The 13,838-nt window shown below is 40.6% G+C and overlaps 1 protein-coding gene across 2 annotated transcripts; it reads left to right on the forward strand.

The window, feature by feature from the left end:
- Positions 1-6,348: 6,348 nt before the first annotated feature.
- On the forward strand, positions 6,349-12,646 carry LOC131256066 (F-box protein At-B). Of its 2 annotated transcripts, none has more exons than XM_058257110.1 (4): positions 6,349-6,551; positions 9,359-9,564; positions 10,629-10,728; positions 10,862-12,646. In XM_058257110.1, exons 1-4 carry the CDS (start codon positions 6,390-6,392, stop codon positions 12,203-12,205), a joined length of 1,812 nt encoding a protein of 603 aa, XP_058113093.1. In that variant the 5' UTR covers positions 6,349-6,389; the 3' UTR covers positions 12,206-12,646. The 2 variants fall into 2 exon arrangements, with proteins under 2 accessions (XP_058113093.1, XP_058113092.1); XM_058257109.1 differs by having other exon boundaries at positions 6,350-6,551; positions 10,847-12,646.
- The last annotated feature ends 1,192 nt before the right edge of the window (positions 12,647-13,838 follow it).

Raw genomic sequence — 13,838 nt, forward strand, 5'->3', positions numbered from 1 at the left:
TTATGGAGTTTTCAATCAATTTCATTGTGTTCTCAGTCAATATCACCAATATCTTGATTAATTTGTCTAAGTTCTCAATCAATTTACTCAATTTCACCGCGTTCTCAGTCAATTTCACTAAGTTCTCGACCAATTTTATCTCTCACAACCATTGTACTAGTAAAACATGAGTTCAAAAAGAAAAAGAATGCGTTGAAATGAAACACAATTTAAAACCCTTTGAAAGATTATAAAAAATCCTTATGTACAAAACCTAAAAGATTTCAAGTTTATCAATGTGATCAATTTGAAGCAATGAATAAAATCCTCAAAAAGATTGCGGGTATAAAATAAAATTAACTGGCTACTTACCAAAGATTTTAAGGAGAAAAAGAAAGAAGAAGAAGATTTTAGGTTTTTAGGTATAACTTAACGAAAGGAATATAACATTAAAAAACAAGGGTATTTTCTAGGTGTGCACATGATTCATTTCGATTCAATTTTAGGGTGAAATTGGAATCGAACCATTTCTAACTGTTTCAAGAAAATGAGAACTCGAACCGGACCGTTTGCACCCTAGATCGAAAACGATACAGTTTTCTTTATCGTTTTGTCTTATGTTAAGGAAAGAAATATATGGCCATGGATTCATGAGATCTGTTGTAAGTGACCCATGGTTGGTGGACATGGTGGGCCCGCTGGGATAGTAGACAGATTTGGCTGGGTCCCACCTGTAGGGAGAGACAATGGAGGGACAAGATCTATATGTAGGTTTGAGATTTGGGAACATCACCATCCATGATGCTGCCCTTGACCTAGAGACATTGTAGCAATTTATTTATTTATTCTCTTTGTACTTATTCTACGAGTAATCAGGTCCATCCAAAATTCAAGTGGGCCATAATAGGAAGAGGATGTCTGCCATTAAAAACCTTTCATATTGTGTGTGGGCCCAACCATGTTTTTAATATGCTATCCAATCCATTCACAAGATGGGGCCCATCAGGATGAACAGATATTCCAAAAATCAGGACATTCAAAAGCTTAGGTGGGCCACATTGCGTAATTTTAAAAGTTTTAATCATGATTTTTCATGGTAAGGCCCACCTGATTTTTGGATCAGATTAATCTTGGGTGCCAAGGAAAACATGAGGCGCATATGATGGATGGATTGGATGCCATGAAAACATCATGGTGGGCCCCATACAACTCATCGTAGTACAGGATCCAGCCTCATATGACCAATGACCCCTTTCTTTCCCTCTAACATGTCACACGTGCAGGAAATCCAATAATTGGGTGGGCCACACATGTACATTGTAGTCCTACTCAGAGATAAATGCAATCCATTCGGTAGGTATGCGATGATGTTAGAAACGATTTAACGGTGTAGAAAACTTCAGCTAGTTTTCTTCACAGCCGTATATTTTTTCAGTTAATTGTGGCCCACCTGGCTAGTGGACCAACCTGATTCTTGGGAATAGTAATCTAAATAATCATATCCTTCCGATGGATGGCTTGGATATTGCACCTAACCCCCAGGTGTGCATACACGGGGGCGTGTGTATTAGCTACGTACACAGCTTGTGGCTTACCAAAGGTTTCTTTTCCATATATGAGATCTGAAGCAATAATCAGGTATACCGTACCTTGGATGGGCCTCATCTCAAAAATCAAACTGATCCGCCGATCCTAACCACTCGATTGAAGGAAGAAAATAGATGGTCTTTTAACCCTCCAAAATTCTCCTACAAAATAGTCAGATCCAATGGTCAATGTCAGCCAATCGGTGTGGATTTGGGGTGTGTTCCATCCAAGATATTGCATGTCGGATCATGGGTTCAGACCTCGTGACTTTCCACCAAAGAAATTGAAGTGCTAGCTGACCCGAAATAAGTGGGCCATGGTTATGATGATGATGGGTGGCTACACTCAAGTGGACAACCAAACACAATCTTTTGGGAGATTTTATTTCATTACTACACTTGTTTTATTTTAACTTATATGACCCGAAATAGGTGGGACATGGTTTTCTCCAGACCTTTGAATCGTGGATTGCTGACTCGTCCGGGTAGACTCGGACTCGGTCGGGGACTGGTATGGGTCGGTATGATCAGTGCTGTGGGCCACTCGAGATTTGGATCTACTACAATTTTGGGCTCATGATATAAAACGAGCTGTTAAAATGGATCAACGGCTTGGATGAAGCACATGCATCATGGTGGGGATCATACTGGAGGGGTCAATACTATGGTCGAAAGTCAGGCAGGTTCGGACGGTTTGGTGCTCAACCCTAGCTTAACCCAAGTTTCATGTACCTCAATCGTAACCCAACGCAACCCAACCCAACCTAACTTCAGGTTGGAAATTCTCAACCCAAGTCTAACCTAAGTGGGCTCGGTCATGTGGATACATGGTAATATTTTTCTTATTATATTAGTCTATTATATTTCAATATATGTCTTGTTTTTTATACTTATGATTTTATTAATTATATATGTATTTAGTTATCATAAAAAAAATTTGTTTTTATAAACATATAAGCTAAAATATAGGACAATTACTCTTTTAAAAGCCGTATAGTGTAAGAGAAATTCGACATATATTGTTACCTTGAGTCATCCGAAATGACATAGGCCAATGAGACCCACTGGTGCTGAAATTTCACATGACTTCAACACTATGATCCACACTCAATTATAATTTATAAGTAACTTATATATCGGTTGGGTTCAGGTTGGGTTGGGCAACCCGAGCCCGGCTCGAGTTTCATCGGATTGGTGTTTGTATAGCCCAAGCCGAAGACTAAACCCAATAAATCCTGTCTGAGCCCAACCCAATCCGAATCAATCATGAATTGCTGACTTATCAACTCAGACTTGGTCGGGACCTGCCCCACATGGTTTGACTTGAACCCGAACCAATCGGGCAGGTGGGTGAGTTAAAAAAATCTATGATGTCAAATGAGCTTAATGTGGACACCCAACAAATGGTTTGGATTATATTGAGGAGCGATATGAATAAATAATTTTAAAAAAACATGGGCCCCACCCGTAATGGAAAAATTGAAGTTCCTTCATGCCTCAAATTGAAATGTGATTATAATTAGTCATTCTAATCAAAGGACAGTTGCAAGTAGCGTGTCAATGGGCTAGATATGATCAGCCCGTCCAGCCCAACAGTATAAAGCCAGAGGCCCAAGCTCTGGATGGGCCTAGACAAGCTAGGCCCGAACCCAAGCCAAAAAAAATGGTTGGACCAGGTCTAAGAAATGATTGAATCCCTACTAACTATTTGCAATGGTGAATGCTCCCAATCCGTAATTTGATTAGGTGGGCCATAGGCAGAGATACATAGACATTTAGAAGAATGAAAACCAAGTCCTACGTGCAAGATGCATCATGTATTAGTTAACGGACGATTGAAAATATGACACATGTATATATGAAGCCAGGTCAGGCTAAGTAAATGTGTCCAGGTAGGTGGACCACCCAGACCGCCCCCATGTCAACCAAAGTGGTTTGTGTGGGTCAAAGGTGCGGCTATGTGCAACCAAGTGCATTTAAGTGAGTCTAATTACAACAACTTAAAACATACCTAAGTTCTTTGAGATGTGGACGCCTGTCGATGGGTGCCATTTTCAACCGAGTGCATCTAAGTGAGTCTAAGTTCTCAATGGACCGGGACTAGTTAGAGCTGAAAGTCGGGGAGGTTGGTGCTCAACCCTAGCCCAACCCAAAGTTCCTATACCTCAACCCTAACCCAACTCAACTCAACCTCGGGTTGGGAATTCTCAACCCAAGCCCAACCCAAGTGGGCTCGGTTGGGTTGGTCGGGTGAATACATGCTAATATTTTTGTTGTTACATTAGTCTATTATATATTTAATATACGACTTATTTTTTGTACCTATAATTTTATTAATTATATATGTAATTATTTATCATATATAACTTCATTTTTTTTCCTAAACAAATAAGCTAACTATTTCTTTAAACGTCGTGTTGTATAGCACGCAATTTATTTGGGAGAAAGAAATCCGACATATCTCGTTAGCTTTGAGTCATCGGAATGATGTGGACCAATGAAACCCGACGGCTCAAAAATTTCCCGTGCCATCAACATAGACGATCCACACTCAATTATAATTTATAACTTATATATCGATCGGGTTCGATTTGAGTTGAGCAACCTGAGATCTCACTCAACCTGAGCTCGACCCAAGTTTTATCGGGTTGGTGTTTGTACAACCCAAGCTCAAAACTGAACTTGTCCAAGCCCAACCCAATGTCGGGTTGGTCATAGGTCGATCGGGTTGAACCCACCAGACTTTCAACCCTAGGACAAGGTCCATAGAGAGATACATTGTCAATGAGCCCAGCCTAATGGCCCACTTCAAGAACTAAACATCTAAGCTTAAGACAACCCAAGGCCTAGCTTGTTTAAGGGAAATATGTGGTTGGAAAGCTTGAAACTGACCGTAAGAGATTTTATTTTTATTCTATCCAAATTATAATTGCTCCCAGGATTTTTAATTGTCTTTGAGACTTGTAGTAATCATACCATAGTCATTTCCGAAATTTATAATTGGACCATAATAATAATTATTAAGACTTGTAATCATATTGTATTTGTTCTTGGAACATATAATCAAACTGTAATTGTTGTTGGAATTTATAATCAAACTGTAATTATTTTTTAAAATTATAATTAAAATTTATAGTCAGATTATAATCATTCCTGAAATTTATAACCGAACTATTAAAGCTTAAAACAATCAGTATGTGTACCCATAGTACATGCTTGGTGAAACGGCCTAGAGATGATGATGGGGATGCCATTGGTACATGTATCTCCGATTTCCCAACAAATATGTAAGGTGTCTTTCTGTTCTCTCTCCTTTAGCCATCACCCTTTGGATTTTAACATTTCTTGAGCTCGAGACATGTCACTTAATATTCTCTCATAATTTGTCATTGTAATGGGCCACTCCACCTTGATGGGAGTCTGGATCTTCGCTTGCCACAAATAATAATTTCTTACTTGTTGTAATGTAATTGGACTACAGCATCATATACTGTATTTAATGTAGTAATGCTGACAATGGTATTAATGACGTCGATTGATCATAATACAAGTTTTTTATTTTTTATTTTTTGTTTTCTATTTGTGGCAAACAATAATTTGAATTCCCTTAATGAAAGGTTGTGTTAAAAATAATGTTGACGGGAGTTCTCTCCTTGTAAGATAATATCATTAACGATTCTATTCAACTTGTGATTTTTTCTTTTCCATGTGTAATGTAGAAACGTAGTGAAGTTGGTTGGTCCCATGGAATCGATTTGATTCGAGAACGCATTATAAGCAGGTAGGGCTGAAAGTTGGGCGGGTTCAACCTGACCGACCCGACATTGGGTTGGGCTCGGGCAGAATATATCGGGTCCGATCTTAAGCTTGGGCTGTATGATCCAACCCAAACCCGATCAATATATAAGTTACTTATAAATTATAATTGAGTGTGGATTGTTTGTGTTGAAGGCACACTAGTGATGTCGGATCTCATTTGTCCACGTCATTTCCAAGGACTCAAGCTAACAAGATACGTCAGATTTCTCTCTCCCAAAGAGATTGCATGCTATGTTACATGACTTTTAAAAGAGTTGTCCTGTATTTTAGTTTGTTTTTTTACAGAAAAAAATGAAGTTTTTTACGATGAATAATCACATATATAATTAATAAAATTATAGGTACAAAAAATAAGTTTTATATTGAAATATAATAAACTAATGTAATAACGAAAATATTAGCACTTATGCACCCAACCAACCCGATTAACCCGACCGGCCCACTTGGGTTGGGCTTGGGTTGAGAATTCCCAAGCCAAATTTAAGTTGGGTTGAGTTAGGACTGAGGTATAGAAACCTTGGGTTAGGTTAGGGTTGAGCACCAACCAACCCCACCCACCGCGCCCCGCCCCGCCCCGCCCCGCTCCGCTTTCAGCCCTACAAGCAGGCCCACATTCTTGTAATTCAGGCCTTTCATCCATTGGGACCCACCAGAAAGTGATATCTATTTCAACAGACGATTGATAAGACGGTCCACATTCAATTGAAAAGGGGTCAGGGCAATCCATTCATGGTGGGATTCAACATACCAACGGTCCAGATTAACAAGTCACAGGCCCCACTTATGCGAATTCCAAAACGCGTCTCTCTCTCAAGCCACATCATCTAACTATTATCTGATGGCAAGGATCGTCCAGTTCTTCTTGATGAAAGATTAGAGACTGGGCCCCACTTTATTTATTTATTTTAAATCATAGAATTCATCATGACGAGAGATAGTGATCGGGCCCCACATTTTTCTACTCTCTCTCTCTCTCTCTCTCTCAGAGATAGTTGGGGGAGAGAAATGGTCAGAGGTAGTGATCTAGAGAGGCTTCCTCAGAGCCTCCTCCATGAAATCTTAACGAAGCTGGATGTTGAATCTCTGTCTTCAACAGCTCCTGTCTGCAAAACCCTTCATTTCTCGGCCTCCCAAGCTCTCTCTTCTCTCTCCACCATTGATTTCTCTGTAAGTCTCCAAGAACCCAACTTCTCTGTAACTCATATTCTCTTCTAACCATGTTTTTAGAATAAGTCTCCAAAAACCCATCTTCTCTGTAACTCTTATTCTCATCTAAGTATGGTTTTAGAACATGGGTTTTTCTCATTTTTCACCGTCTTCTTGTGAGGTTCTCATTCTTTCTGAGATGGGTTTCTCTTGTTCGTACTATTTTGTACTGATTTCTCTCTTCTTTGTGAATTTCAATCATTTTTCTTATATGGGAATTGCATATTTTAGCTTCTATTTTCTTTTTAATCTTGTTATTACACGCAACTTTTCTTTCCTTTGATGAGGTGGTTCTTGTGAATTTGGAAAATGTGAGATGGGTCTTGTGAATTTTGCTCAAGGTATAATGAAGGTGCGCTCCAATTTTCAGTTTGTATAAGGGGTCGTTTTGATGCCTGTTAATGGGCCAAGTTGTAAATCATTTACACTCTGCGTTTGGATGGCCTTTTTTTGCCTGCAGAATTTACCCCAATCTCATTTACAGGCTCTCAATTTACAGCCTAATGGCTGTAAATGGAAAGATTGGCTCTGCATTTACACGACTTAAAACAATTTACAGGCTATCTAAACAGAGACAATCATTTACAGCTTAAAGCCAAACAGGACATGTTGTAAATGATTTACACAACTTAAACCATATACAGGCATTAAATGGGGCCCATGTTATAAGTGGTTGTTAAGATCCTAACCCAATACGCCCAAAGCCCTAGGACTGATGGAATGTATGAAAACAGGCCCTTAAACCTCTGGGGATAATGGTTAAGAGACTCGGTGACTCAGACCGATTTGTCCGGTCTTGAGTCTAATTGTGACTCAGCTGAGTTGGGGTTGACTTGTTCGTGTGCCTTATGCTGTCAAATTGGATCAGGTCCGACTGAATCCAAGTCAACTCAGATGAATCGCCTGGGATTCAGACAAGACTTAAAACCATGCTAGGGATTGGAAGTTCATAAACCACTGCCATGTTCGGCATTCAAAGTCCACAGTGGCTGACTTGGGCAAGTGTCTAGGTAGCTCTTTCCACCTTGTGGCGGCTTTCACTCTGGTCCAGGTTTTCCTTTCCACAGTTGCCCACCTCTGTGACTCAAAACATGAGATGTAGTATTGGCTCCAATACCCAATGTTTTAAATATCGACGATGGCGGCCAATATATCCCACGATATATCTTGTATCCCACATGTTCGATCTAGTGAGTATTTTTGATTTTCGATCCTTTTTTTTTTCCCTTCTGTAAATCATGTTAAATTAGTGTCAAATTGTTACAAATCCATGATTTTTCATGTTTTGCATGAAAAATCATGGATTGGGAGCTTCGATTTCAAGATTTAGAGATGGGCCGAGTTGCGGAAAATAAAAAAATAAAAAATAAAAAATTCCAATTTCTCGCAAATCGGTTGCAATCTGTGTCCAAACATAAAAAATCAAACATGTATATAAACTAATCTAGTGATTCTTCACTTGCTATTGAATGTATTGCTTGTGTTTCCACACGTCTTCTTACATTTATAAATTATATGAATAAACTTTGAATATACTTGCACCAATTCAGTTAAACAACGCATATATTAGGACATCATACAAAGAAAGCATATTACGTGCACTTGTTTTATGTAATGTTTTGATTTATAAGAGTGTATTGGTCTCTTTTTTAACAACCACTGAAGTTTCATTGAAAAATTCGACCAATTTCCCAATGTTTCCCCATGTTTCCAACAACAACGATACATTACGTGATACAACTGATATATCCCATACGAAAGCCGATACGTATTCATATCCCAAGGGTGCGATACGTAACGCGATACCGATATTTTGAACATTGCCAGTACCAAATGTTAAGAACCTAACCAATATGCCCAAAGCCCTAGGACTGATGAATCAAATCAAGCTAGGCCCTTAAACAACTCTGGGATCATAACACAACACCATGCTCCACCACCAATATCTGGCGGCCCATTCCATGGTGGCATTCACCTGGGCCTACGTCCATGCAGCCCTTTCTTCCTCGTGGCCAAGGTATTCAATAATGGTAACAGTGGCCATAATGACCAATGCCATTACCATTACGATACAAACCATAACGGCCATTGTAGTCAAATTAAATAATAATAATAATAATAACTGTAATGATCCCGTAATGGATTATTAAGGGCTGTAAAGTTCGTTACAGGCTGCTTTTTCTATAACGCGTAATGGTACCCACCATTACCATTACGTAGTGGCCATTATGGCCAATAGGTAACTGTTTTTGGATACCATGCTTGTGGCGGATCTCACTCTGGTCTAGGTTGCCAACTCTATGACTCGAACACAGGATGTGGTGTTTGATGCAATGCCAAGTGTTAAGGAACTTACCAATACATCAAAAGCTCTATGACTGATTGAATGTGTCAAGCTAGGTCCTTGAACAATGGCCTTCATAACACCAAACCACTGAGTGCAGTTGGATCCACTCCGATGTCCAATGCACCAACATTCCCCCTAAACCTTCAATTGCAGCCAGAAATAGACAATTAACACACACACACACACACACACACACAAGAAGATATACAGCAATGGTCCACATCCAATCAAGAAGAGTCTGATGATCTAATGGTCAAGATTTTCAATTTGGGGGGTGTTTGATGCATTGGCTATCAACATGGCCTGTTGTAGTTGGAAAAGTGAACCATGAGCCCCACTTTTACAAACCCTTTGGCTGAGCATTTTGTCATACCTCATTTTTCTCTCCTTCATTGATTTCCACTTTTTGAGTGAATTGCAGGGGTTTTCACCTGATACCTGGATCCTTAATCATGTTCTTCATGAAAATAAAGTCCTTAAGAGCCTCACCCTCGATTGCAGTCGGCTAGACAGCTCTTCAATCAGCATTTTCACCAAAGACCATCTTCAAGAAGTAGTTCTGTTGAAGTGCTCTCTACCATGTACTTCAGTTTTCGCATCTATTGGAGAGCACTGCCCAAACATAAGGTATCAGTCACTAGTAGACATGGTTTTAAATATCATATGGATTGTTTTGGGGGATTTGTATATGCTTTATACAGTATTCTTTAGTCATTACTTGAACCTTCCTGAGAGTAGCTATTGTTGAGCTTGAAATTGTGTGTCACTGCATCATGTTTCTTATGTTTTGCTACGATATTTCTCTGTTACAATGCTCATCTTTCCCAATATTCTCCTTGGTGGGTTTGAGCCCATAGCTCAATTGTTGGCACTTGGGGCTTCAAGATTGAGGTTCCGCGTTAGATCCCAGCCTACCTTCCGAAAAGAAACATTAGCTAGTTATGATATATATAGACACACTTCTGGATATGGTCCTTGATAGAGTGGAATTGCAAAACAGAATTCATGTACCCGACCGCAGCTAGTTGGGATAAGGCTTAGATGATGATGTGATATACATCTCTGCTTCTGTCATTGATTTATACATTCTTCTACCTAGGTGAAAGTTGGATGGATAAAATCATTATTATCCTCAGGTCTTAAAACTAAAACCATTGATCGTGCAAGGTCTATCAAGCTATAGACTTTGGTTAAGTACTGTGATTTCAACATCACCAAACTTTTTTAGCAAAGTTATTTTAGATTGAGACGAGGTATCTCATCTTACTATTGCAAGATGATTTCTGAAATAATTCTGTGAAGTATTCCATTCTAGTAGAAGGGGTAAATAGATTCCTAATGCTTGAGTAGGGAGGCAGGAGAAAAAGAAGAAGAGAAAAAGTTAATACACAAGGCTCAAGTGGAGATCTGTTTGGAACCTGTGATTTGAACCCTTATGGCCCAATGCTTTTATCTGTTAGTTTCTAATGGCTGTGATCTCTGAACTCCTACATGTTCTTGCAAAGCAATTGAAGGTAACATGATATGTCAATGATTTTTTGACTCGTTTGTGTCGACTCGTATTTGGCAATACCTAATCTGGTTTAATACCACGAACTCCCTGTCAGGTGAGCCGTGACTCGACTCAATACCAAATGAGTCAATTTGAGTCTAAAAGCCATGGTTATGTCTCTCTTTTTGTTTCAACGCAGGGTGTTTACATTGGAAATGGTAAGCCGGGCAGTGCTCGAACCATCTCACATCTGCAAGGAAAAGCTTGCGCAGATGCTTAAAGGGTGCTCACATGTGGAGGTGAAATTCTTGCACTGCAGATTTTTTTATTTTTTATTTTTGGCTTTTACAACACATTTGTCAGCTTTACGGAGAGAGATTTCTTCTTGTTCTTTTCTTTTCTCCTGATTTTATCCAGTCTCTATGCATAAAGTTCCGAGGGGCAGATTGTGATCCAGGTGTCTTTGAGTCCATCGAACTCTTCCTGCCCAAAACCATCAAAACTCTACAGCTGCGGCCCATGTCTGAACAGCATGCAAAGCAGCTCATACATGAAACAAGGGTCTTCAGGAACTCTGTGCCATCCTCAGTTGACTTCAGCATTCCCTTCTCTATGGGACCCATCAGCTTCAAATTGCAGTCCTTATCGCTCGTCCTGGATGGAATTACAGATGAATTACTCATCTCCATCACCCGCAATCTCTCTCTTCTGGTCAAGCTAGACCTTGAAGACAAACCAAGGTTAGAACCATTGTTGCATCATGACTTGACCAACAGCGGGATCCAATCATTGGGCTCTTGCAGCCATCTGACCGACCTCTCCCTCATACGGAGTAGAGAATTTTTCCCAGCCACTTTCAGGAGGGTAAATGACATGGGTATGTTCCTCCTTGCTGAGGGGTGCAAGAGCCTTGAAGAGATAAGGCTTGGTGGATTCTCTAGAGCTACAGACGCTGGCTTTGTATCCATCCTACATTCTTGCAAGAGCTTAAAGAAATTTGAAATCATCAATGCCCATTTCCTCTCTGACTTGGCTTTTCATGATCTAGCCGACACTTCGTGTTCCCTTGTCAATGTGAGATTGGCATCATGCAGCCTTCTAACGAGCGAAGCTGTGGAGAACCTTTCCTCATGTAAAAGGTTGGAAGTGCTGGACTTGTGGGCTTGCAAAAGCGTGGCAGATCGTGGGCTTAGTTCAATCTCGAGCCTTAACAGATTGACCACATTGAATCTTGGTGGAGCTGATGTTACCGACAGTGGTATATCAGTTCTTGGCCGTGGGAATGTGCCGATTGTATCTTTATGTCTACGAGGTTGTAAGAGAGTCACTGACAGAGGGGTGGCTTTTCTACTTCATGGGGGAGGGATTATCAGTAAAACATTAGCGGTGCTTGACATAGGTTACATGCCAGGCATATCAGATAGAGCTGTTTTCACGATTGCTGAGGCGGGTATGGAGATTACAGACCTCTGCATCCGACATTGTTTCTACGTGACCAATGCTTCTATAGCAGCTTTGGGTTTAGAGAGAGGATATGGAGAGGGGCGGAAACCCCTTAGAAGGCTTGATCTTTGTCATTGCAGTGGGTTGTCTGTCAATTTGTTTGGATCGCTGAAGAGGCCTTCATTTCGCGGTCTGCGTTGGCTTGGCATCGGAAGCACTTGTCTGTTGAATGAAGGTGATGCTGGGCTCTTGGAGATTTCTAGCGAACGTCCCGAGTTGAGATTATGTTTGAATGGCTGTGAAATGGGCTGCTATGATGGATGCATAAGCTAGTTTGAGAGATTGGTTTTCACCAGCAAGTGTGACTAGTGCGTTTTACAAGCTCGCTCACCAATCTTCCAATCAGGATGAGATATTATACAATGCTCGGGGTTTGAGAACGGTTCTCTCGGGTCTCCGTGCTTTAGTGATCCAAGAAGTTATAATCGGCACTCATTATGGCCCAAGCACTGACAATCTCGAAGATGGGTAAAATCTTAATTCCTCTAATCGGTTGCCAGTGGATAGAGAAGAAGAAAATACAGCAACAGCACATTCAACTGAAATGGGCTGAACAATTCATGGCCCTGATATTACATTCTGGGGCATTCCGGTGCGTAGACCATCCATGGTGGCTCCCATCATATCAATGGTTTCGGTCGTGGAACCATGCACCCAAAAGTGCGAAAACAACTAGTTAGAAACTCTCAGGCCATGTGTTGTATAACACCTCAAGAAGAAGAGTGGTTTTCGAACCCTGCCTAGGTTACTTTCCTTCATTAGAGTTTATAATATGCTTTTATCATTTCTTGCCTTATGTCATTAGAATTTTGAATCAGTTTCACCAGTCGGTGGAACATCAAGCACCAAAGATATTTCAATTGTACTGTGATTTAAATGACTTCTATATCCACAGCCACGTCCTGTGCATACTTGCAAGAGTTCTCTGTTTAGGTTTCCCATTTTCAGAATTTCCAAATCCACTTTGCATCTTTAGGGTGGCTTAATTTCTTCTTTTGAGTTGCTGCTCCTACACACCCGCTATCAGCCAGCAGCTGCTTATGGCTGCAGCTGATAACTAAATTTCAATCAAGGTGGCAGGCATGACCCCAGATCCAGCCAGGTGGGTGTGACCGTGACTGTGGGCCCCCCATTTTGCCAGCTTGTTTTAGGGCATGGTCTCAAAAAATGAAGCAGGTGCAAATCTCAGGTGGACCACACAGTAGAGATCAAATTCTCACCATTAAAAGCTTCTAGGGGGCCACCAAATTTTTGGATCAAGCTGCTGTCTGTTTTCCCTTCATCTAGGTCTCTGTGATCCTATCAACAGGTTGGATGGCAATAAACATTATGGTGAGAATTTGATCTCTACTGTGTGGTCCACCTGAGATATGTATTAGCTTCATTTTTTGGACCATGCCCTAATATGAGCTGGAAAAATGGATGCAACGGTGCATTGTGGTTAGCCTCACAGGCAAGGTCACGCCCACATGGCTGGATCCAGGGTCACGGCTAATCTGTGCATCAGGCGGGCACAACCTCAATGTTGAATTGAATTGTGACCATCATTCTAGTAGTGTCAAGTTAACCGAAGTCTAATTTCCTCAGCATTTTATCAAGTGCTTGGGCTCCAAATTTCAATATCTTGCTCTCAAGGAGTTGGAAGGAAAGCAACTGCCATACAAGGGCTTCTTTGGGACTACCAGGAAAGGTAAACAGGCCAACATGGTTTTCAGACTTTGGTAACTATTCATAACTTGTTTGGGTCCAAGGTAAAGTCATGAGTCGACTGAGTTGGGATGAACCAGCTCGTTTGGGTCTGAGTTGAGTCGCAATTCTCCTGAGCTGGGGGTGAACTAACTCGATTAAATCCAAGTTGAGACGCAACTCACCTGAGTTGATGGTGATTCGGAATAGTGTCAGCAGG

The sequence above is a fragment of the Magnolia sinica genome, chromosome 9 (assembly GCF_029962835.1).
Source record: "Magnolia sinica isolate HGM2019 chromosome 9, MsV1, whole genome shotgun sequence".
Classification (NCBI taxonomy): domain Eukaryota; kingdom Viridiplantae; phylum Streptophyta; class Magnoliopsida; order Magnoliales; family Magnoliaceae; genus Magnolia; species Magnolia sinica.

Coding starts and splice junctions, on each gene's coding strand:
- LOC131256066 (XM_058257109.1), top strand. CDS start 6,390: ATGGTCAGAGGTAGTGATCTAGAGAGGCTTCCTCAGAGCCTCCTCCAT. Junction 6,552..9,358: donor TCTCCACCATTGATTTCTCT/GTAAGTCTCCAA, acceptor AGTGAATTGCAG/GGGTTTTCACCTGATACCTG. Junction 10,729..10,846: donor AAGGGTGCTCACATGTGGAG/GTGAAATTCTTG, acceptor GATTTTATCCAG/TCTCTATGCATAAAGTTCCG.